Below are 22302 nucleotides of genomic sequence, written 5' to 3' on the forward strand. Positions count from 1 at the left end.
AGTGAGCTCGCGCGGCACACGGTAGGAACGAGGATCGCTATTTTTGAGAAAAATTATACCTAGATGCCAGAGATGAGAGGATAGGATAATCGGTCTTATGTTAAGATATAATGAGAAACAAAATATCTTTTATAAAGATGATAAAAACTCTAGCTTTTAGTTTGAATGTGTTGAAACAAAAGTTTTCCTCTTCTAAATAAATTTCTCAAAGAAAAAGAGTTACATGTAACCGCAAATGTGGATCAAAACATAAATGAACATCAATTGAACCTCAAGAATCCTTGAGGGAATATTTTCCAATAGAGCTACAGGACAGAATGCTTAGTGCGTCGGAGTATGAGAACATGATCGATATTAGTTTTTAGTTTGCGCCTACTCTAAAAAATCAGAATTAGACTGGATGCCGCTCCGATTAGTAGAATTCAATTATCGTACATTAAACCTAATCAATCAATCAAGATTTTGAGTTGAAAATTCAAGTTGAAGATGTATACAATAAGGTGTCAGGGGTCTTACACATAAAACTATTACCAATTTACTTTTTTGTCGAGATGGGGTTCCGCAAAGGAAGTGTTTCGGTGTTGGTGTTTCAAAATAAACACATCAACACTGTGAGCTATGTTTTAATTAAAACAAGTACAGAAAAAATACAAGTTGCAAAGAATGGTCACTGAAATGTTCAAGTTACGAGTTCTTGGTACAAAGGTTGAAATACTTGTCCTCTCGTTTATGAATTGGTACAATTAATATATACATATAGAGAGGTAGGTACGCCCTTCGACAAACAGAGATGGTAACGCCCATTCGGTTCTGAAAAATATTGAATTTGAACTAGAAGATGCCGACACAGCGGGTGCTTGCAAAGGTTTATGAAAGTAGGTAATTGTACATTTGCGAACCATCCCTGTTTGTAGATGTCCAGTTCAAAGAAATTCCCAGGCGTGTCTATGAATAAATATCTTCAAAGTGATAATAAAAATTTGTACAAACTAACAACTATCGTAAACTAATAGAAATATAAAACTTAACTTACAGCACGTCTTCTTAATATTACAAAAATATATACAATGACTATACACAATGACTATATACAATTAACAAGGACCGAACAATCTTAAAACACCCACAAAAATTGCAAATAAATATGGAATATTTCAACTTGTTTGCATGGCTCAATTTATTTTTAGGTCCTCTTAAACCTATTTTTGTACATAACGTACCCTTTATGTGCTTTAACGCCAAAATCTTTAGCCTATGATGCAACACGTGTACACAGAGAAATTGCTTCCATATGTTTATTGCATTATACATTCTACATATTGCTTTAAGTATTTAGTTATTCAGATGAAAGGAATATTAAACCACAATAAAACAAAGCTTTGTTAAAGAAAGTAGCAGTTCCCTTTAGTAATGCAATTATCACACGTGTATATTAACATGTAGTTATCTTTAATAAAATGCAAAAACTTTATACAGTANGGAAGTCAGGTAAATCAGGACGGAAGGAGTACTAGGGATATACAGCAGAGGATGCGCAGGGTCGAGTCACCTTCAATAAAAAGACGTCACTTTTATGCTCGCGAACGGAAATTTTAGAATTTCGAAAAAGGTTGTTAAAGACGTGGGTAGAGAAGGTTAGAAATGATGAGGTATTAGAAACAGTAAGAGAACAGAGGACTCTATGGAAGTCAATAAGAAATAGACGAGATTGGTTAGTAGGACACCTTCTCAGGCATGAAGGTCTTATTAGAGACTTCTTAGAGGCAGATACGGGAGTTAGGAGGGATATAGGTAGACCTAGATTAGATTACTGTTCGCAAATAGTTAAGGATGTGGATTGTTCTAGTCAGTGGGGATGACCATGAAGCATGAAATACTTCTGAAAAATTCCAGAATAAGGTGGTTTGTAAGGGTCAAATTGGTTCTAAGGTCAAAAATTAGGGGCTCATAATTTATGTTTTATTGATTTTCACTTAGACAGAGGACGCCGCGGAAAAGAAAAGGTTAGAAGCGTTTGGAATGTGGTGTTACAGGCGAATGATGAGGATATCGTGGATAAAGAAGGTTAGAAATGAAGAGGTATTAGAAAGAGTAAGAGAACAGAGGACTCTATGGAAGTAAATAAGAAATAGGAAGACAGAATAGTAGGACACCTTCTCAGGCATGAAGGTCTAGTAAGAGACATATTAGAGGTAGCAACAGGAGTTCAGATGAGTAGAGGTAGACCTAGATTAGATTACTGTTCGCAAATATTTAAGGATGTGGGTTGTTCTAGTTTTGGGAAAATGCAAAGACTAGCTCATGATAGGAAAGGATGGAGGTGCATGTCCAACCAGTCTTAGGACTGACAACCTTATGATGATGATGAATGAATAAATATATATTTAAGATAAAAGCTTCAACTAGAAGATTTATTAAAACACCTCCACAATATTTATGCTAAAAGTAGAAATTGAAAACTGCGGTCAAATCAAGCAGAGACTCATCCAAATTACCATACAAACTGATTACTACGGACACATGTTTCGTCCACATCTTAATGTGGACATTATCAACGCGAGTCTCGCACATTAAGAAGTGGCGAAACACATGTCCGCAGTAATCAATAAAATGAGCCTGTGGTAAACGATGGGAATCGCTTACTAGAAGTGGTGTCTCGCATAAATTTAGTTGCGATCAGTTGCAATGGATTTCTGACCACCATTTTGAAAAATTGTTATGTTTACTTACAAATCGTACAATTATTGATGTTAAGATATTTTTCTGTTTTGTAATAATAGATATGATAAATAAAAAATATAAATGCTCACAACGGACTCTATATACTATTTAAACATTATCTTTATGGAACTCAATAAGTAGATACTTATTTCTGCGGCAAATTTTAAATAACATTTGCAATCAATTCTTTAATGACTGCAGCACCATCTATTTCTTCAGCAAGAAAATTATTTATCATATTTTTCATTTTAACTATTGAAATATACGAAAACACTATTATTTTAAACACACAAAAAAAGTAGGGTTATGTCGAAACTTGTAAACAATAACAGCCATCGTGTCCGAGGGCAAATCGATGCTCATCGCTGTGCATCACTGACTTAGTCCGAACACAGCCGTTTTGTAGTCCTAATTTGAGCAAAACTCTTTTCAGTTTAATTATAAGTTTATACATACCCCTTGAGCGAACATGCTTTTAATAAACCTTGTATTAGTTAGAACTTTTATTCATCGAGTTAATATTAACATGCTTCATCATAATTGCATCGCATTCCTTAATCCAGTGATCAATTAAATAAAAAATAAAAGTGTCTGCTAAGAAGTATGGCTGAAAAATTGAAACATACTCATATTTCGTTTTTTTTGAAAACTCACGCTCTCCCATTGACGGATTTAGGTTTAGTGAGTCCGCAAGACCTCTTATATTTTAAAAAAAAATTAAACAAATATAAATATAAATTTCCTCTACGTAATAGTTCTTACATGTTAAACATAAAAATATTCTCATAATCCTTCCTTATCTACTCTTACACGTAGTTACTTAAAATTAAAAAAAAAACATTTCCTTCTATTTTTAAAAATCCCTTCTTTTAGGAATGTTTATTTTGAAAAAGTTCTATTCGTACTATCTCCCACCTTCCGCTTGTGCCCTTATTTTGTCAAAAAATTTTCCAAACAGCGTCGCACCCATGCTTTATATATACCTACCTGTTATTTCTTTGTGATCATTCGTCAATTTTCATACCTTTTTTTTAAAAAAGCTTATTCCTTAACTCTTATTCACTCTCCCGCTTTTCCTACCTTTTTTCCTCTTCTTTCTCCTAATACTTATTCCCCATTTTTAACCTTGCTACAATCTTCGCAAGTTTACTTTCTCTTAAATACTTTGCTTTTATGTCCCTTTGAATTTCAGAAGCGTGTAATTCGTGCGTGGCACTGCGACAATATCAAATTTTTGCTGATCTATCAGAGGCATTTATTATTATTTGTTTGTTCCATTCGTGCACTTGAGGCTAAACAAATAAAATTTTGCACATGTTCACATCTTCATCTATCGCCATCATAAGATCTTCACCCCAAAGACAAGCTTGTACGCTCCTCTCTCCTTCATGTTTCTGCTTCTAATATGTCTCAAACTCAACGGTTCCCAAATGGTGTTCCACGGAACATAAGGGTCGCAGAGTTTCCGTTTTTTCCTAATAAATGTATACAAAATTCTACGAAAAACAACCGTTCTGTGTTTAACCGTAACAACGGCTTTTTTCGTGACCAAACCGTAATAAAGGCCGAACCCTATTGGTTCATTTTACGGTAGGAACGAGGATCGCTATTTTTGAGAAAAATTATACCTAGATGCCAGAGATGAGAGGATAGGATAATCGGTCTTATGTTAAGATATAATGAGAAACAAAATATCTTTTATAAAGATGATAAAAACTCTAGCTTTTAGTTTGAATGTGTTGAAACAAAAGTTTTCCTCTTCTAAATAAATTTCTCAAAGAAAAAGAGTTACATGTAACCGCAAATGTGGATCAAAACATAAATGAACATCAATTGAACCTCAAGAATCCTTGAGGGAATATTTTCCAATAGAGCTACAGGACAGAATGCTTAGTGCGTCGGAGTATGAGAACATGATCGATATTAGTTTTTAGTTTGCGCCTACTCTAAAAAATCAGAATTAGACTGGATGCCGCTCCGATTAGTAGAATTCAATTATCGTACATTAAACCTAATCAATCAATCAAGATTTTGAGTTGAAAATTCAAGTTGAAGATGTATACAATAAGGTGTCAGGGGTCTTACACATAAAACTATTACCAATTTACTTTTTTGTCGAGATGGGGTTCCGCAAAGGAAGTGTTTCGGTGTTGGTGTTTCAAAATAAACACATCAACACTGTGAGCTATGTTTTAATTAAAACAAGTACAGAAAAAATACAAGTTGCAAAGAATGGTCACTGAAATGTTCAAGTTACGAGTTCTTGGTACAAAGGTTGAAATACTTGTCCTCTCGTTTATGAATTGGTACAATTAATATATACATATAGAGAGGTAGGTACGCCCTTCGACAAACAGAGATGGTAACGCCCATTCGGTTCTGAAAAATATTGAATTTGAACTAGAAGATGCCGACACAGCGGGTGCTTGCAAAGGTTTATGAAAGTAGGTAATTGTACATTTGCGAACCATCCCTGTTGATGTCCAGTTCAAAGAAATTCCCAGGCGTGCCTATGAATAAATATCTTCAAAGTGATAATAAAAATTTTTACAACTAACAAACTTTCGAAAGTAATATAAATATAAAACTTAACTTAAAGCACGCCTTCTTAATATACAAAAATATATACAATGACTATACACAATGACTATATACAATTAACAAGGACCGAACAGGAAGAGTGGGTCAAAAAGGGTCCTGTAGCAATAATAAAATTGAAACTGACGCTCTAACTAGACCTTCAAGCCTGAGAAGGTATCCTACCAACCTATCTCGCCTATTTTCTAATAACTTTCTTATAGCAACCATTTCTCGACTCATTTCGACACTCCTCATCATAATTCTTTTTCTCTGGAGTATTTTTTAACATTTTTCTGTAACATTTCAACTCCAACACTTTTAACTTTTTCTTTTTCCTGCAATGCCTACCGGCCACGTTCCATCACACTCATACAGAGCCCAGCTCCAAACAAACAAAATTTTTGATTTGTTAGATGTGTTGTAAAGTAGACACGTGTACCTAAACAGAATTTCCAATTACTTGATCCAATTTCGAAGGAATTAATTGCTTTATTCGATATGATTTCGCATCGGATATGAGAGGGATAGAAATTTGATTACACAAATGAAACCTGGTTAAGCTTGTCGTTCCTGCAATCCNACCGGCCACGTTCCATCACACTCATACAGAGCCCAGCTCCAAACAAACAAAATTTTTGATTTGTTAGATGTGCTGTAAAGTAGACACGTGTACCTAAACAGAATTTCCAATTACTTGATCCAATTTCGAAGGAATTAATTGCTTTATTCGATATGATTTCGCATCGGATATGAGAGGGATAGAAATTTGATTACACAAATGAAACCTGGTTAAGCTTGTCGTTCCTGCAATCCTTCCGCGTATTATGCCGAATTCTCATCATAATTAAAACTGAAATTAAAGCATGAGGAATGGTAAACACTGAAACAAATATAAATTTTTATATACGAAAGCTTTAGTTATAAACAAGAACATGTTGGGCAAACACACGGCGAGATACCGTAGCCGTTTATTAGTCTAGGGACCTAATTACTCGTCTATGTAACAGGTCAATTGAAAAGTCCCCGGCCTAAAATAGTAAAACACATTTTTTTGCAAAATTCGTTTTTTTTATTCAACATAATTCCCTTCAAGGGTGATACACTAATTATAGCGATCCTCCAACTTTTCGATACCATTTTTGTAGTACGATTTGTCCTTTGCTTCAAAATAGGCCTCAGTTTCGGCGATCACCTCTTCATTCGACGAAAATTTTTTCCCAACGAGCATTCTTTTGAGATCTGAGAACAGGAAGTAGTCGCTGGGGGCCAGATCTGGAGAATACGGTGGATGCGGAAGCAATTCGAAGCCCAATTCATGAATTTTTGCCATCGTTTTCACTGACTTGTGAGACGGTGCATTGTCTTGGTGAAGCAGGACTTTCTTTTTCTGCAAATGCGGTCGTTTCTCGGCGATTTCGTCCTTCAAACGGTCCAATAACGCTATGTAATAGTCGCTGTTGATGGTCCTTCCTTTTTCAAGGTAGTCAATGAAAATTATTCCACGCGCATCCCAAAATACAGACGCCATAACCTTGCCAGCCGACTGTTGCGTTTTTGCACGCTTTGGAGCGGGTTCATCGTGTGCAGTCCACTCCGATGACTGTCGATTGGACTTCGGAGTGAAATGATGGAGCCATGTTTCATCCATTGTCACATATCGACGCAAAAACTCGGGTTTATTACGCGTGATCATCTTCAAACACTGCTCTGAATCATCAACTCGTCGTTGTTTTTGGTCAAAAGTGAGCTCGCGCGGCACCCACTTTGCACAGAGCTTTCTCATACCCAAATATTCGTGAATGATGTGATGTATACGTTCCGTTGATATCTGTAGAGTGTCTGCTATTTCATTCAATTTCAATTTACGGTCATTCAAAATCATTTTGTGGATTTTTTTAATGTTTTCGTCCGTAACAGCCTCTTTTGGGCGTCCACTGCGTTCACCGTCTTCGGTGCTCATTTCACCACGTCTAAACTTAGCATACCAATCCTTGATGGTTGATTTTCCTGGGGCAGTGTCCGGAAATTCGTTATCAAGCCAAGTTTTTGCTTCAACTGTATTTTTTCCCTTCAAAAAGCAATATTTTATCAACACGCGAAATTCCTTTTTATCCATTTTTTTCACAATAACAAAAGTTGCTTCACTAAAAATGCTATAATTCACAAACTAATGATCCGACAGCCGTCAAATTTATAGACGCGTCTTTTGAAGGTTAGGACTAACTGAAAATCATATGGATTTAGTTCTGGTGCCGCCATCTATGTGTCAGGCCGGGGACTTTTCAATTGACCCTATATATAAAAATGAATGTCTGTATGTCCTTTATAGAATTGTAAACAATGTATCTGATCATGTGACGATCTTTAGCAAAGTTGTTGTGCATGAGCCAAAGAAGGTTTCTGAGTTGGTACGACCAATTTTCGACAGGAAAAACAAGAAATATTGTGTATACTACAGCACTTAAAAATAAATATCGAATTGAAACGAAACGCTGTAATGTAACAATTTTTTCGAAATGAAGAAAATCAATAAAATGACTCAAAATAAATTGAATATTTGTGTAATGTCTTTCTTTCAAATTTATTTTAGTTGGTGGCGTAGCAACGCACGCAGGGTACAGCTAGTGGTTAATAAAATAAAGGTACCTGCTAGAAGTCATTTCAATTGAAAACGTATATACTCATCAAAACCTACTTACAAATATTTTCTAATTCTTTTTTAAATAGTAAGAAGGAGGGGTTAATATAGAGCCGGTTTACCCCAGGTCCGAGGCTCGAGGGGAGTCTTTAGCCCTCGTAGGGGGGCTCATTTTCTTCGATGTATATTAAGTACGAAGACCCACACAATAATATAATATAATAAAACCTCGTTTTTGCCAGTCATTCTATTCAGATAATCATTTATTCAAATCCTTGGAATGTCATTTGGCGGCTTTCGATACAATTTAGAATCCGCTCCTGTGAATTTTACATAGAGCAGCACCCGAACAGCTAACAGCCTAGAATCGGTACTGGCTGCTTTGACGATAATTAACATTTGCATAATTAAAAAGGGCATGTCGTAGTCCTTTGTGTTGTTGTTGCGAATGTTTTGACTATTCAGCGATATTTCATGACCATTGGAAACAACATGTATATTAACAATGAGGTGTGACTCAACTAAATATAAATTTTTCTTTTATTTCTTGACAAAAATTTCGGTACAAATATTTAAACTATATAAGACCATTTTTTAACATAAAGTTACAGTTTTTCTTCTTCCGGTTTTACCGAAGATAACAGGAACTTTGAATACATTAAACAGGCAAAAAGTAATTATAAAACGCTATAACCAAAATGTCGCATAAAACATTTGAAAGCCTAATAGGCATTTCGACACCCAATATGCAATCACTATTTAGGCTTTTAAGCGTATTATGTGGAATTTTAGGTTACAATGTTTTACTTAGTTTAGTTCCAAAGAACTTCATTTGACCAGTTTTGTAAGTAAGGGGGTGGCGGCAAATGCCATCTGTCATGAATTGGAGTTACCAGTATAAACAAAATGTGATTATACTATATTATGAATACTGTGATTTTGAATCGCTGTATATATAGTATTTACCACTTAAGTACTGTGCGGCGGAATAGAAAAGGTTAGAAGCGTTCGTAATGTGGTGTTACAGGCGAATGATGAGGGTACCGTGGATAGAGAAGGTTAGAAATGAAGAGATATTAGAAAGAGTACAGAGGAATCTATGGAAGTCAATAAGCGAGATAGGTTACTAAGACACCTTCTCAGGCATGAAGATTTAGTCAGAGGTATATTAGAGGCAGAAACGGAAGTTAGGAGGGGTAGAGGTAGACCTAGATTAGATTACTGTTCGCAAATAATAGGATGTGAGTTGTTCTAGTTTTAGAGAAATACGAAGATTAGCTCAGGATAGGAAAGAGTGGAGGTGCGTGTCCAACCTGTCTTAGGACTGACGACCATATGACGATGACTGTTTGGCAGAGAAATAGGGCGGTACTCCACCATCTCAGAGTTTGTCCTAGGCGTCATTAGTGCTAGTTATACCACAGTGTTTTTTCTCTAGTTGTTTGACGGTGTATAAAATGAAATACCTGTTTGATGTAGAATTTCACTGACATCGGGTGAAAATTGTGTAATCAACAATAAGAAATAAGGGAAATAGAAGCTGAAGGTGGAGTTAAGATATGCAGAGGTATTTGACGACCTAGTGTTCGCAAATTAGAGATCCAGATTGCTCTAGTTTTCGAGAAAAAATGCAAAGGTGGGAAGAAATGGAACTGCGTATCCAACCAGTCATCAGACTGAAGTCATTCCTCTTCATGACTTCTCATTTCAAAGCTTAGCTTATTTTTTTCTAATTTTGTGACTTGCGTTTTAATTGGCATAGTTCCGATTCGGCAACTCTCGTATCACCAACCGTTCTTATGTAATTACTTTATTTTTCCCGTTTCGCTATTAAGATAATTGTAGAAAACAATGTATACGAGGGTGGATTGATAAGTTTCCGGCCTAACCAAGAGATGACGCCACTAGGCCTACCTTGAGGTGACATTCTATAGTACCATCCTTGGATAGCTTGTAGCTATAGTTTCAGCCCGATCTCCTTGCTAGTGTAGGTTTGACAGCACGCTGAACAAGACGCCTCTGTGGTTTTCGTAAAAATGGAAAAGCAGGAAAATCGTGCTGTCATCAAATACTTTTATTTGAAGGGGTTAACGCCGAAGGAAATTAAAAAAGAGATGGACTCAACACTGGGGACATCCTCCCCGTCATATTCAACCGTTAAGCAGTGGGTTTCCGAGTTTAAAAAGGGTCGTGTGAGCACCTCTGATGGGCCTCGCTCAGGACGCCCCGTTGAGGTCACAACTCCAGATATGATCGAAAAAATTCATCAAATAGTGCTGGGAGACCGCAGATTGAAAGTGCGTGAGATAGCTGAGACCTGTAAGATGTCATATGAACGTGTGCAACATATTTTGCACCAACATTTGCATATGGAAAAGCTCTGTGCAAGATGGGTGCCGCGTTTGCTAACAGTCGACCAAAAATTGATTCGAAAAAACATTTCTACCGCAAATTTGTCATTGTATAAGCGTAATCCAAGCGAATTTTTGCGTCGATTCGTAACCGTTGACGAAACGTGGGTCCACCACTACACTCCTGAAACCAAAGAACAGTCTAAACAGTGGATTGGACCAGGGGAACCAACTCCAAAGAAGGCAAAAACAATTTTTTCGGCGAACAAGGTTATGGCTACTGTTTTTTGGGATGCAAGAGGTATTATATACATTGATTACCTTGCAAAGGGTAATACTATCACTGGTCAATACTACGCAGACTTATTGCAACGTTTGAGCCACGAGGTGAAAATTAAACGACCTCATCTGGCGAAGAAAAAAATCTTGTTTCATCACGATAACGCACCAGCGCACACGTCAATCGTTGCGACGGCTAAAATCAACGATCTAAAGTTTGAATTGATGCCGCACCCTCCTTACTCTCCAGACCTAGCCCCGAGTGACTATTTTCTGTTCCCTAATCTCAAAAAATGGCTTGGCGGTAAGAGATTTGCGGACAATGAAGAAGTAATCGAAGCTGTAAATGGTTATTTTGAGGAGCTTGACGAATCAGTCTATAGAGATGGCATTAATAGACTGGAACACCGCTATGAGAAATGTATCAGCCTTGGAGGAGATTATGTTGAGAAATAAAAAAAAAAATTTTTAAAAACCTTGTTTTTCTTGGTCAGGCCGGAAACTTATCAATCCACCCTCGTATCATCAACTGGAAAATACAATATTCAAATTTGTGATTTTCTAATTAAAAGAAACTAAAATACGTAAGGCATGTGGTGTGCAAAAATTATGTAGGCAAATGTAGCTGTTTAGATTCTACTCTTTATCAAAATCAGAATTGAGGACTCCCCAATCCAAGAACAATAAGAAATGCAAAGGCTGTTACTTGCAATCAATCCAGCAAGAAATTGACAAGACAAAAAGTAAAACATGTTATTGACTTACCGAGCAAGTCAAGAAAAGAAGATAGCAAACAAGACAAGTGATCTTGGTTTATGAATCACGATTAACATTTGTCTGAAGAAGTTAGTAAACAAAACCTGGTTCTCAACAATGACCAGCTAATAATTTAGCAGATTTCATGCAGTACAAAAATTAATTTGTTGAATGATTTACCTAAAAGCCATGAGTTAAATGGTACTTTGTCTTTAGAAAACGGTTTCATAAAAAAGAAAGACATTGTTCATAAATTAGATTGTGAAAAGCAACATATGATAAGTACCTACTTTACATACATTTCAAGTATGTATATTTAGTCAAATTTCATAGCGCATGATAATATTTTAAGCCATGTTGAGCTAAAGAAATCTCTTTTTTTGCAAATCATCGATTGTTTTTGAAAGATAAAGGAGCTTAAGACACAACCGTAATACCTTTTCTTCCTTTTAAAATTAATTTTAACTTGATCCTACACTCTAGAATTTATTTTAAAACATAAAAAATAAGCAATGCACTAGTGGTATATTTAGTGGTATATTTACAACCAAACACAGGGATATTCTATATGACTGATGACTACACAATAAAAGGGTTTAAATGAGGTCTTTCCGTTGAAATATATCAACCTCTTATTCAAGTTGTCTACAATGATACCAGAAACCACTGATTCTAGGTTTGAAGTGCGCTTAACCTACGAGCTTTTTCTATAACCTATTTCTTTTCTATTCTTTTCGCTTAGTTTTGCTTGTATCTAAAAAAGTGCGCGCAAATGATTGATAAACTTAGGCTCACCCCAAAATCCCTATGCGACGGTCCAAAATATTGACATGACATGTTGTTTTAATATTTGGTTTTTTAACTCCACCCCTCTAAAGATCGAATATGACGCTTTGGTCATGCACTAGTTCCGTATTCCCAGGTTTGGTCCTTTATATGCATCTAAAGTGCGTACCATAGAGGTAAGAGTACCTACAAGAACACAAACGCCCTTGGGAAGTGTTCCAAAAGTTTGAAGAAAATAATGAGGTGTTGTGATCCCATATTGTCTCAATTATTAAGGAATAGTTGGGAACGGTCAGGGTGGGTGTTTTGCTAATGGCTGCTGCTAAAGTTAGGAGACAACATATCGATGTCAGTACTTCCTTGTACAAAAATTACATTTCCAGCTTTGATTGTATAAGACGTTCAATTCTAGAATTCACCGAAAAGTACTGCCAATCGTCATTCTGTTATATTTCGGAAAAAATGGCCAGATACCGAGTTTTCGTTAATTTAAACCCATCTTGCATAATAAATTGAACCATGGGCGTAAAAATAAATGCATGAGTATTATTAATTAATGTAAAATATATCAAAAAGCTTTTATAACGTTAAACAACACAAAAACTATGTCGGTCTATTTTTGGTTTATGACCACAAATCTTCATTTGAATCGGTCATCTTTGATGACAGTCTTTATATTGAGATAAACAAATTCTTGCTTAATTTCTATAAATAAATTTCGTAAAAATAAACTGTGAAAAACGACAAACAATTAATTCGTTCGTTTTTACTTTTCCTTTTTTATTAGAAGACGTATGAGTGGGTGTTGAATAATAATGTAACAGCACCAACATCTAAGTATCATATTTATGTCAACATTCTTGTTCTTGCCCATTATTAAGTCACATGTAGGTTATTTAATGGCGCGGAAAGGATTTTTTAATGAACTTTAAAATAAGAAGAACGGCGTTCGTTTTTACACTCTTTTCAAATAACTTTTATAACATGCTGACAAAATTATTACTAGTTCTTAGTACACGAACTAGCAATTTTTTATAAAATTGCTGGTATGTGAGACCACTTGGGTGGCATTTTCTATAACCTGTGAATAACAATAATAACAGCTATTTTTAAAACAATGACTATATTTTTACACACCTACTTATATAACTTTGTTGTTTTCATTCTGATCGGAATGAAATCTTTATTAATCCACACTTTACAGTTATAATGAAGGAATATCTGCACTAATAGGTAGGTGCTTTTAACTGAAATCAAAGTAACTACTATCGTTTCAACTTAAAGCCGTATCCAGACCAGTGCACCAAATTGAGCAAAACATTCACTAACATTGCAAAACATTTCTACTTGCAATTTTGCGCACGAGCGAGTTGCTTTGCACGCAGTGATTTGGGCGTTTGCATGTGCGCTTCGGTTTGGACGCATTTGTTTGGTTATTCCAGTTTTGAGACCCACAACATGCTCAGTTATATACCAATTTCTTGATAATTTGTACAGTACAGAATTGGATACAGTAAATAATTCATCATTCCGGTTTCTCCGTTTACTTTGTTCCTTGATTTATTGTTATCTATACTACAATTGTATAGAAGAGGATGGAAAAACGGCGGAAGAACTATTAGAGGAACATCTGTTTGGGTTTAGATGAAATAGAGGAACGCGGCAGGCCATTCTAGGTTTACGGGTAACAATAGAGAAAACGATAGAAAAAGAAAAAAGTGCACACATAAGATTCGTAGATTTAAAAGAAGCCTTTGACAATGTTAAATGGGACAAGGTGTTAAATATACTTAAAAATGTAGGGAATTACAGAGATAGAAGAGTGATACTTTGTATACATAGCAATAGGTAGTTATAGAGCTGGGGCAACAACGTAGAGAAGAAAATATTAGGAAGGGAGTCAGACAGGGATGCAAACTGTCACCGCTACTTTTTAATACATACATCGAAGACGCGATCGACATCATTAAAGACGGTACAACTGTAGGGATAGATATATAGGGGCAAAAGATTAGTATGCTTAGATTTGTAGATCATACAGCAGTATTAGTATCTAGCAAGGAGGAGTTAAAGATAGCTTTAAATAAAACGGAAGTGGTATTAACAAAACAATATTGTATCAAAATAAATAAATGTAAAACAAAAATAGTGATATGCAAGGGAAGATAAAGTAGGGAAAGAGCGGATATAAAGATAGGAGACAAAAAATTAGAAGAAGTGGCTGATTTTAGGTATCTAGGAAGTCAGATAAGTCAGGACGGAAGGAGTAGTAGGGATATAAAGCAGAGGATAGCGTTGAGTTGAGTCGCTTTTAATAAAAAGTCACTTCTATATTCGCGAACGATTAATTTATCGCGGCGCTGTACGGTATCGAAACACGGACGGTGGGCGCGAAAAGAAAAGGTTAGAAGCGTTCGAAATGTGGTGTTACACGCGAATAATGAGGATACCGTGGACAGAGAAGGTTAGAAATGAAGGGATATTAGAAAGAATAGGAGAACGCAGGACTATATGGAAGCCATAAGAAATTAGAGAGATAGGTTGGTAGGACACCTTCTCAGGCAGAGACATATTTGAGGCAGAAATGGGAGTTAGGATGGGTAGAGGTAGGTGTTTGCTCTGATTGTTGAGGTAAGTAGGATTGATATTATCATTTTTCTATAGTTGATCTTAATGATGCCAAAGAAATTATTACAAATGTCGGAGGTGCCAACCTTTGATTCTAAAAATATGCAAGTTGGCATTTATTGGCATAGAAATTATTGGTATTTTCAATAAAATTCACGTTTCAGTTATTAGCAGTCCTTTGAAATGAGTGTAATTAATTTTACTACGCTCAATAAATGTCAAAGGTAATGAAGTTTTAAATAATTCAAAAAACATGCTAAGGAAATTCTGCAAAAAGTACTGGAGGGACTAAATTCTGGTTCCCCAAGGAACAAAGTGTCCAGAAAAAATGAATTCCCAAATCAACTCTTTAATTCACAGAAGAGTTTAAATTTACATATCAGGTTTTCAATTCTAACTAGGGTCTAAATTTACAAAAATCGAAGTTATCAGAAGCGCCTACCTCACTCATTGTATATGAGAACGAAGAAGACACAAAATAGTGGCAAGGTTTGTTTAAAGTCACCGTAAAGGACACCCTAATATATTAACCCAAAGGGCACCTGATGTATTAATATTTCAGAAGGCGATATAAAGGGTTGTTTTCAGGAAATCGAGACGTATCTTGAACGCAAAAAAACAATTTTTTAATATTAGAAGGCCCAACGAGAGTGCTTTTCTTCAATTTTGCCCTAAAGTTGGAAATGTTAATATAAATGTAAAAAATGTTTATCTGTATATATGTATGTGTATAGATACAGGTAACGTAAGTAATAGTAAAATTCCTGTTTTTATTTAAGTATTTTAAAAAATAAATAAACAATAAACCCTGTTGTTCATTACGCTTCTCAGTTTTAATAGGATTGCAATTTATAATAGTTTCAAAATTGACCTTTTTCCCAGCATTATGTTTTTTTTTTTAATTTTAGACTTGCTACTTGCGGTTGCTGTTAGTTTAGTAATAATTGGAAAGTGTCAATCATTAGCCATATTGCTATGCCAATAATTGAATTTTCTGTATCAATTAATAAAAGAACAAAAAAACAAGAATTAAGAAAAATGCCAATCAATACTAAAACATGGGCATTTCAAAAATTCTTACATTTTGGAAATATCAATAGGTGCTATTTAAATCGTTTTAGGTAATTAAATTTTGTAATGTTGTACATTATTTCCATGCCAACAATTGGATAATTGAACCTAGATGTTTATTTTCAAGACTAATATAGTTATTAAATGAAATGTGTTCTCATTCTGGGTGAGATTTTTATATCAATAACTTCTATAATTGTTTGCAATTGGGAATTGGGGTATCTAGAAGTATTTTTATGTAAAGACAGCGGCTGAAATTCAACCATTTAAGGAAACCTGCTCCAGCGAGCCTGCCCTAGTCCACAATATAATCTTGCATAATTTTTAGATAAGATTGATTTAAGATGTTTGTATTATGCTGTAGTTATGACAAATTTATAGATTTGGACGTACTTACATGTACGTGCATTTATCGACACGTGTTCATACATCACACAGATGCACGAACATTAATCTACAGTGGGCACTTTCTGACTATAAAATCAACAGGTTGATGTTATTTAGCTTATGGTTCATACGCACGGGTTTATATGACCATAACGTTAGGTGCATTCTACATAATGTCAAATTTCTGCTAGTTTGGTTAAAAAGTACGTCACATTATTTTTTCTGTTTTCTTCAGAAATTATCTAAATACTTTCTTTGTATCATAGGACCTTTAACAGCATTACACGCGGACGTAGATGATGCATTATTCAAAGCACATTCAATTAAGTGAAGTTCCATACTCACAGGCATAGACTACATAATACACGTACGCTTTCTTCAATATCCATTCGATAAAACTAGTGTGTATACTAAATAACGTCACGTTGTTGGTTCTATTATCAGTGTTGTCTACAAATTGAAGTTCATGCGTCTATATCTACGAGGGTGGATTGATAAGTTTCCGGCCTAACCAAGAGATGACGCCACTAGGCCTACCTTGAGGTGACATTCTATAGTACCATCCTTGGATAGCTTGTAGCTATAGTTTCAGCCNTAGTGTTTGTTTCATTTTGAATTTTGATAAAAAAAATTTGATCAAATGATAACATCTTGGAAATCAAATATATGGTCAAGAAACTCATTGGATCATCTCTGTTTTTGTGGTTTCAAGTACTTTGTACTTATGACTGCACCAACATTAGTATTAATAGTTTGTTATTTAGGACATTTTGTGTCCAATATCTTTTCTATACTCGTTGCTTCCATTTTTTAAACTTTTAATAAGTTTTTGTCTGCTCATTTTGGCTCTTTCTAGTGGGTGACACAGAGCTAACTCTTTCCTTTAATCTTCGCTGGAGATATAATAGGGAGCACCTGTTATCTTCCTCATAGCTTTTCGTTGAATTGCCATCATTTTCTGGTGGTTTGTATCTTGAAAGATTTCTTCTGCGTATGAGGCCTGCTTCTCTGTTATTGCATTTATTATGTTATGAAGAAACTCTTCTATCTTTTGCTTAGGCGTTGTAATAGTCAACTAGTTCGAGTGTACTATCAGAGGAGATTGATACCTACGATTTAATTGTAAGACAAAAACTTATCGGAATAATTTCCCCTGAGAAGTAAAAACGAACTTCGTCTATTGCCGAGACGGGGTTATTAGAGAAACTATTGAAAATTGAAAAATTCAATTTTTATTTTCCGTTGTTTCCCTATTAGGTACAATTTTTCACTTTACATTTCTACAATTGTTCGATATTACATAAATATTACTTAAATAAAATTCTCTATTGAAACGTAAAAGCGTTCAATTGACTTCCATTCTAACGTTCTAAAGCCGTTGTCAGTTCCTTTTTTTTATGATGGAGATGGAATCCCTATAGATATAATTTTAAACGAAGCATTTATGTTTGGATTCTGTCTTTCTAAATAGCCAATTCATGACGTTAAGTTTTTCTCATAAATCATTAACTAGTATAAAGTTGGAATTTCCTACTGAATGACAACTTTCATTTCTATATGAAATAAAAGGAAAAAGATTAAGATTAGTTACAGTTCCGTTGCCATTCTTTTCATTATTCGGAGCCCAAAGCTGTAAAAGCAATTTCAAGACCGACTTTCATGTTGGAACTTTTAATGTAAAATTCGTAATACTTTTTAGTCCATTGGTATGGAAAGACAAACCTAAACTCCTGCTGATTGACGACCAGAGTAATAGAGTACTACAGTTCATAATCGGTTGCAAATTTGTACTATAGAGATGGCTTTTTTAGCACACCGTCTATGTTTGTCAATATTCCGTAAGAATTGTATATGTCGTGCTGAGAAGAACTAGTAATATCTAAATCACATTCCGCATTTAACAGACAATTAAAAATACCTACGTTATTAGAAAATACTACAAATGGCGCAGTAAACGTCATCTGTAGCACGATGCTACATTTTAGGATTACGTATGCACCAACAAGGTCCACTTGTGTGGATATCTACTTGCTGAAAACGAATCCCGGCGTAGCTCACCTCAACCTGATAGGCACGTTATCATAATCGAATAAAATAATTCGAAGTGGTCTGTATTCTGTCGAAACTGCCAGACGCGGATCGCGATTTCGATCTTTTTGGATCTCATCAGCGCGTCGCAGGCAGCTCCGACAGAACACGGACCAACTTTTACCTGTTCTCTTAACAGTGCGTTTTAGAAAATACTACAAATGGCGCAGTAAACGCCATCTGTAGCACGATGCTACATTTTAGGATTACGTATGCTCCAACAAGGTCCACTTGTGTGGATATCTACTTGCTGAGAACGAATCCCGGGGCAGCCAACCTCAACATGATAGGCACGTTAGCTTAATCGAATAAAATAATTCGAAGTGGTCTGTATTCTGTCGTTATTAATTGACCACTTTAATGCTTTAACGGATTCATAATTTATAATTAGCTATAATAGCAATTCGTTAAATGATTTTGAAGTTTAAAGTTTGAAACTAGTAAGTGCTTAAAGTTTGCAATGTTTATTATAAAGAACAACCTACTTTCATTATTACAATCCTCTTCTTCAATTGTTGTTATTGTATGTTATAACAATTTTAACTTATGTATATTAAAAGTAAAGATGGTGTCATTCGAACGACAAATCAGCCAATCGCGATTATTGCATTCATTTGAGATATTTCAAGTGGGTACGAAATTATTCGAACTATTTACGATCGATTGATACTATTTTTTTATTGTTAATACGAACACGAAAAACTAAAGTAAATAAGTTATTATTGATTTAAATGACACCAACAGAACGATAAGCGATGAGTCCCTTGATTATTTTTGGTTGAGTTGTAAAAGCGAGCGGTTCTGAATTACAAAAACGTACTCCAAACACTTTTAATAGCGAATCCTTTTCGAATTTCATTTGTTAAAAGTGGCTCGATCCTGCGGTGTTCTTTGTGTTATATCTCTAGCACCATTTCCATACTCAATTATTTAACTTCTTAAAAATGGACAATTTTTTCGATTCCCTTTTTTATATTGGTTCTAACCCTACTTTTACATCCCTAACATGTCATTAGTTTTGTTTTATTTTTATTAATTTTCATGCTATACCCTTTAGTCAATAGTATACGCTTTAGTTAATACCGCCTCCATTTTATTTAAAGCTAATTTTAACGTCTCTTTTTACCTGTTGCTAATACTGCTTTATCATCTCCGCAAATATAGGCATGCTAATCTTTTGTCCCTGTATGTTTATTCCTAACGTTGTTCTGTCTTCAATATAAAAATTAAAATGAAAAAGATGACAATGCACATTCTTGTCGTATTCCCTTTCTAGTATTTGCGAAATTCGATGTCGACAAGGATACACACTGTCACTGCTGCTTTTCAATCTATACATTGAAAACACGATCAACATCATTAAAGACAGTACAACTGTAGGGGTAGATATACGGGGGCAAAAGATTAGTATGCTTAGATTTGCAGATGATATAGCAGTATTAGCATCTAGCAAGGAGGAGTTAGAGATAGCTTTAAATAAAATGGAAACGGTATTGACCAAACAGTATTGTATGAAAATGATAATAAAAGTAAAACAAAAATACTGGTATGCAAGGGAAAATAAAGTAGGGAAAGAGCAAATATAAAGGTATGAGACGAAAAATTAGATGAATTGGCTGATTTTAAGTATATAGGAAGTCAGATAAGTCAGGACGGAAGGAGTAGTAGGGACATAAAGCAGAGGATGGCACAGGGTCGAGTCGCCTTCAATAAAAAGAAGTCACTTCTATGCTCGCGATCGGTTACTTTAGCAGTTCCAAAAAGATTGTTAAAGGTGTCTGAAACACGGCGCTGTACGGGTGCGAGACATGGACGGAGGGCGCAGCGGAAATGAAAAGGTTAGAAGCGTTCGAAATGTGATGTTATTGGCAAACGATGAGATACCGTGAATAGAGAAGGTTAGAAATAAAGTGGTATTAGAAAGAATAGGAGAACAGAGGACTCTATGGAAGTCAATAAAAAACAGGCATGAAGGTCTCTTCAGAGACATATTAGAGGCGAAACAGGAGTTAAGAGGAGTAGAGGTAGGCCTAGATTAGATTACTGTTTTCAAATTTTATGGAAATGCGAAGATTAGCTCAGGATAGGAAGGACTGGAGGTGCGTGTCCAACCAGTCGTAGGACTGACGACTTTTTGATGATGATGACATTCGATGTAATAATGCTTAGCATAATTGTATAATTTAGATTTATTTTTTCAGGTGAACGAAGCTTTCGAATTGTTAAAACGACGAAGTTGTAACAATCCTGGGCAGAGATTGCCGAAAGTCGAAATTTTGCGCAGTGCCATCGAATACATAGAATATTTGGAAGAAATACTTCAGGGATCTAAATCTTCAATTGAAGCAAGCCATGGAACACAGAAAAGTTCGGAATACATGGTATGTCTTTTATTTTTCTTTCACTAAATAGACATATGAACGAAATAAGAAAATATATACCTATGTAGATACGTAGAACCACAGCCACCCTCAAGTGATGGGATACATGTAGTTGACTCCCAAAACAAAGTATGCTTTATTCACGCTAAAAGATTACTAGCCAGCACTTACTGTTAAATATACTTGTATGATGTATAAATGAAAATAAATTTATATTGACAATACATCTACGAAGTACTGTCACCCAGCGAAATTGGCCCAGCTGCTCAAAATGCAGAATTTGTGGCTTTATATCATAGTTACTCGGTTTATTAAGTTTTAATGAAATCCTAGTACAATAATTTGGTCTTAACAACATACATGATCTAAATGGCTGAAATGTGTAGATCACTGTTCCGTAATTGACGGTACTGTTTTAAAGTATACTGTGCGTATTCCAAAGATAATTTGAAAATTTTTTATTGTTAACAATTAAGACTGCTTCAAGGTAAAGCTGTCACCGAAGAAAAAATGGAAAATAAGGCTTTTTAAAAGGTAAACCGTTAAAAAGAAAATAATTATTAGTAGTAGGCTAAAGAATATAAAGATAGGAGACGAAAAATTAGAAGTGGCTGATTTTAGATATTTAGGAAGTCAGATAAGTCATGACTGAAGGAGTAGTAGGGATATAAAGCAGAGAGTGTCGCCTTTAATAAAAAGAAGTCACTTCTATGCTCGCGAACGGTTAATTTGGAAATTCGAAAAAGGCTGTTATAGGTGTATGTTTGGAGCGCGGCGTTGTACGGGTACGAAACATGGACGGTGGGAAAAGAAAAGGTTAGAAGCGTTCGAAATGTGGTGATGATGAGGATAACGTGGATAGAAAAGGTTACAAATGAAGAGGTATTAGAAAGAATGGGAGAACAGAGGACTCTATGGAAGTCAATAAGAAACAGGCGAGATAGGTTGGTAGGACATCTTCTCAGACATGAACTTCTAGTCAGAGGCAGAAGCAGGAGTTAGAAGGGGTAGAGGTAGACTTAGATAAGATTACTGTTCGCAAATAGTTAAGGATGCGGGTTGTTCTAGTTTTAGGGAAATGCGAAGTTTAGCTTAGTATAGGAAAGAGTGGAGGTACGTGTCGAACCAGTCTTAGGACTGACGACCTTTTGATGATGAGGCTAAAGAAGTCCCTAACACTTCATGCACCTATGTCTCTTATGTGTCTCTTGGCGACCTTAAACATTCAGATTTCGATTAGGTCTCTGGATTTGTAACTTTTGAATCTTCAGGTTACCTTGATAAACGGGTCAACAAATGTTAAGTTTGCGGTCAGATTTTTTTCTAAAAACCAAGCAGCATTAGTAGTTGCCATTTTCCCGATTTGGTGTCATTCCTATGAGATAAAAATTACAATAAAGAATCCATTTAACTGCCCATTCAAAATGTTATAAACAACACTTAGTAACGACTATGTAGACCTCTGTTGTATAAAGATGAAGATAAATTCTAACAAAAATATTTTTTATTATTATTGCATACAGTAGAGGTCTAGTTAATAGTTACTAATTGTTAGTCTTGTTTATAACTTTTGAATGGGCATTTAGTCGTATTTTGATATATGATAATTTTATATTTTCGAAATTTACATATTTTA

At 35.2% G+C, this 22302-nt stretch overlaps 1 protein-coding gene across 1 annotated transcript in view; it reads left to right on the top strand.

The window, feature by feature from the left end:
* Positions 1-22302, top strand: part of LOC108739988 (myogenic-determination protein) — a 120642-nt gene that overhangs the window by 3753 nt on the left and 94587 nt on the right. Inside the window, exon 2 of the mRNA XM_018474137.2 lies at positions 20487-20666. Coding sequence (XP_018329639.1) covers positions 20487-20666 — 180 coding nt within the window. The remainder of the gene's footprint in view (positions 1-20486; positions 20667-22302) is intronic.

Source organism: Agrilus planipennis, unplaced genomic scaffold, assembly GCF_000699045.2.
Source record: "Agrilus planipennis isolate EAB-ADULT unplaced genomic scaffold, Apla_2.0 scaffold26, whole genome shotgun sequence".
Classification (NCBI taxonomy): domain Eukaryota; kingdom Metazoa; phylum Arthropoda; class Insecta; order Coleoptera; family Buprestidae; genus Agrilus; species Agrilus planipennis.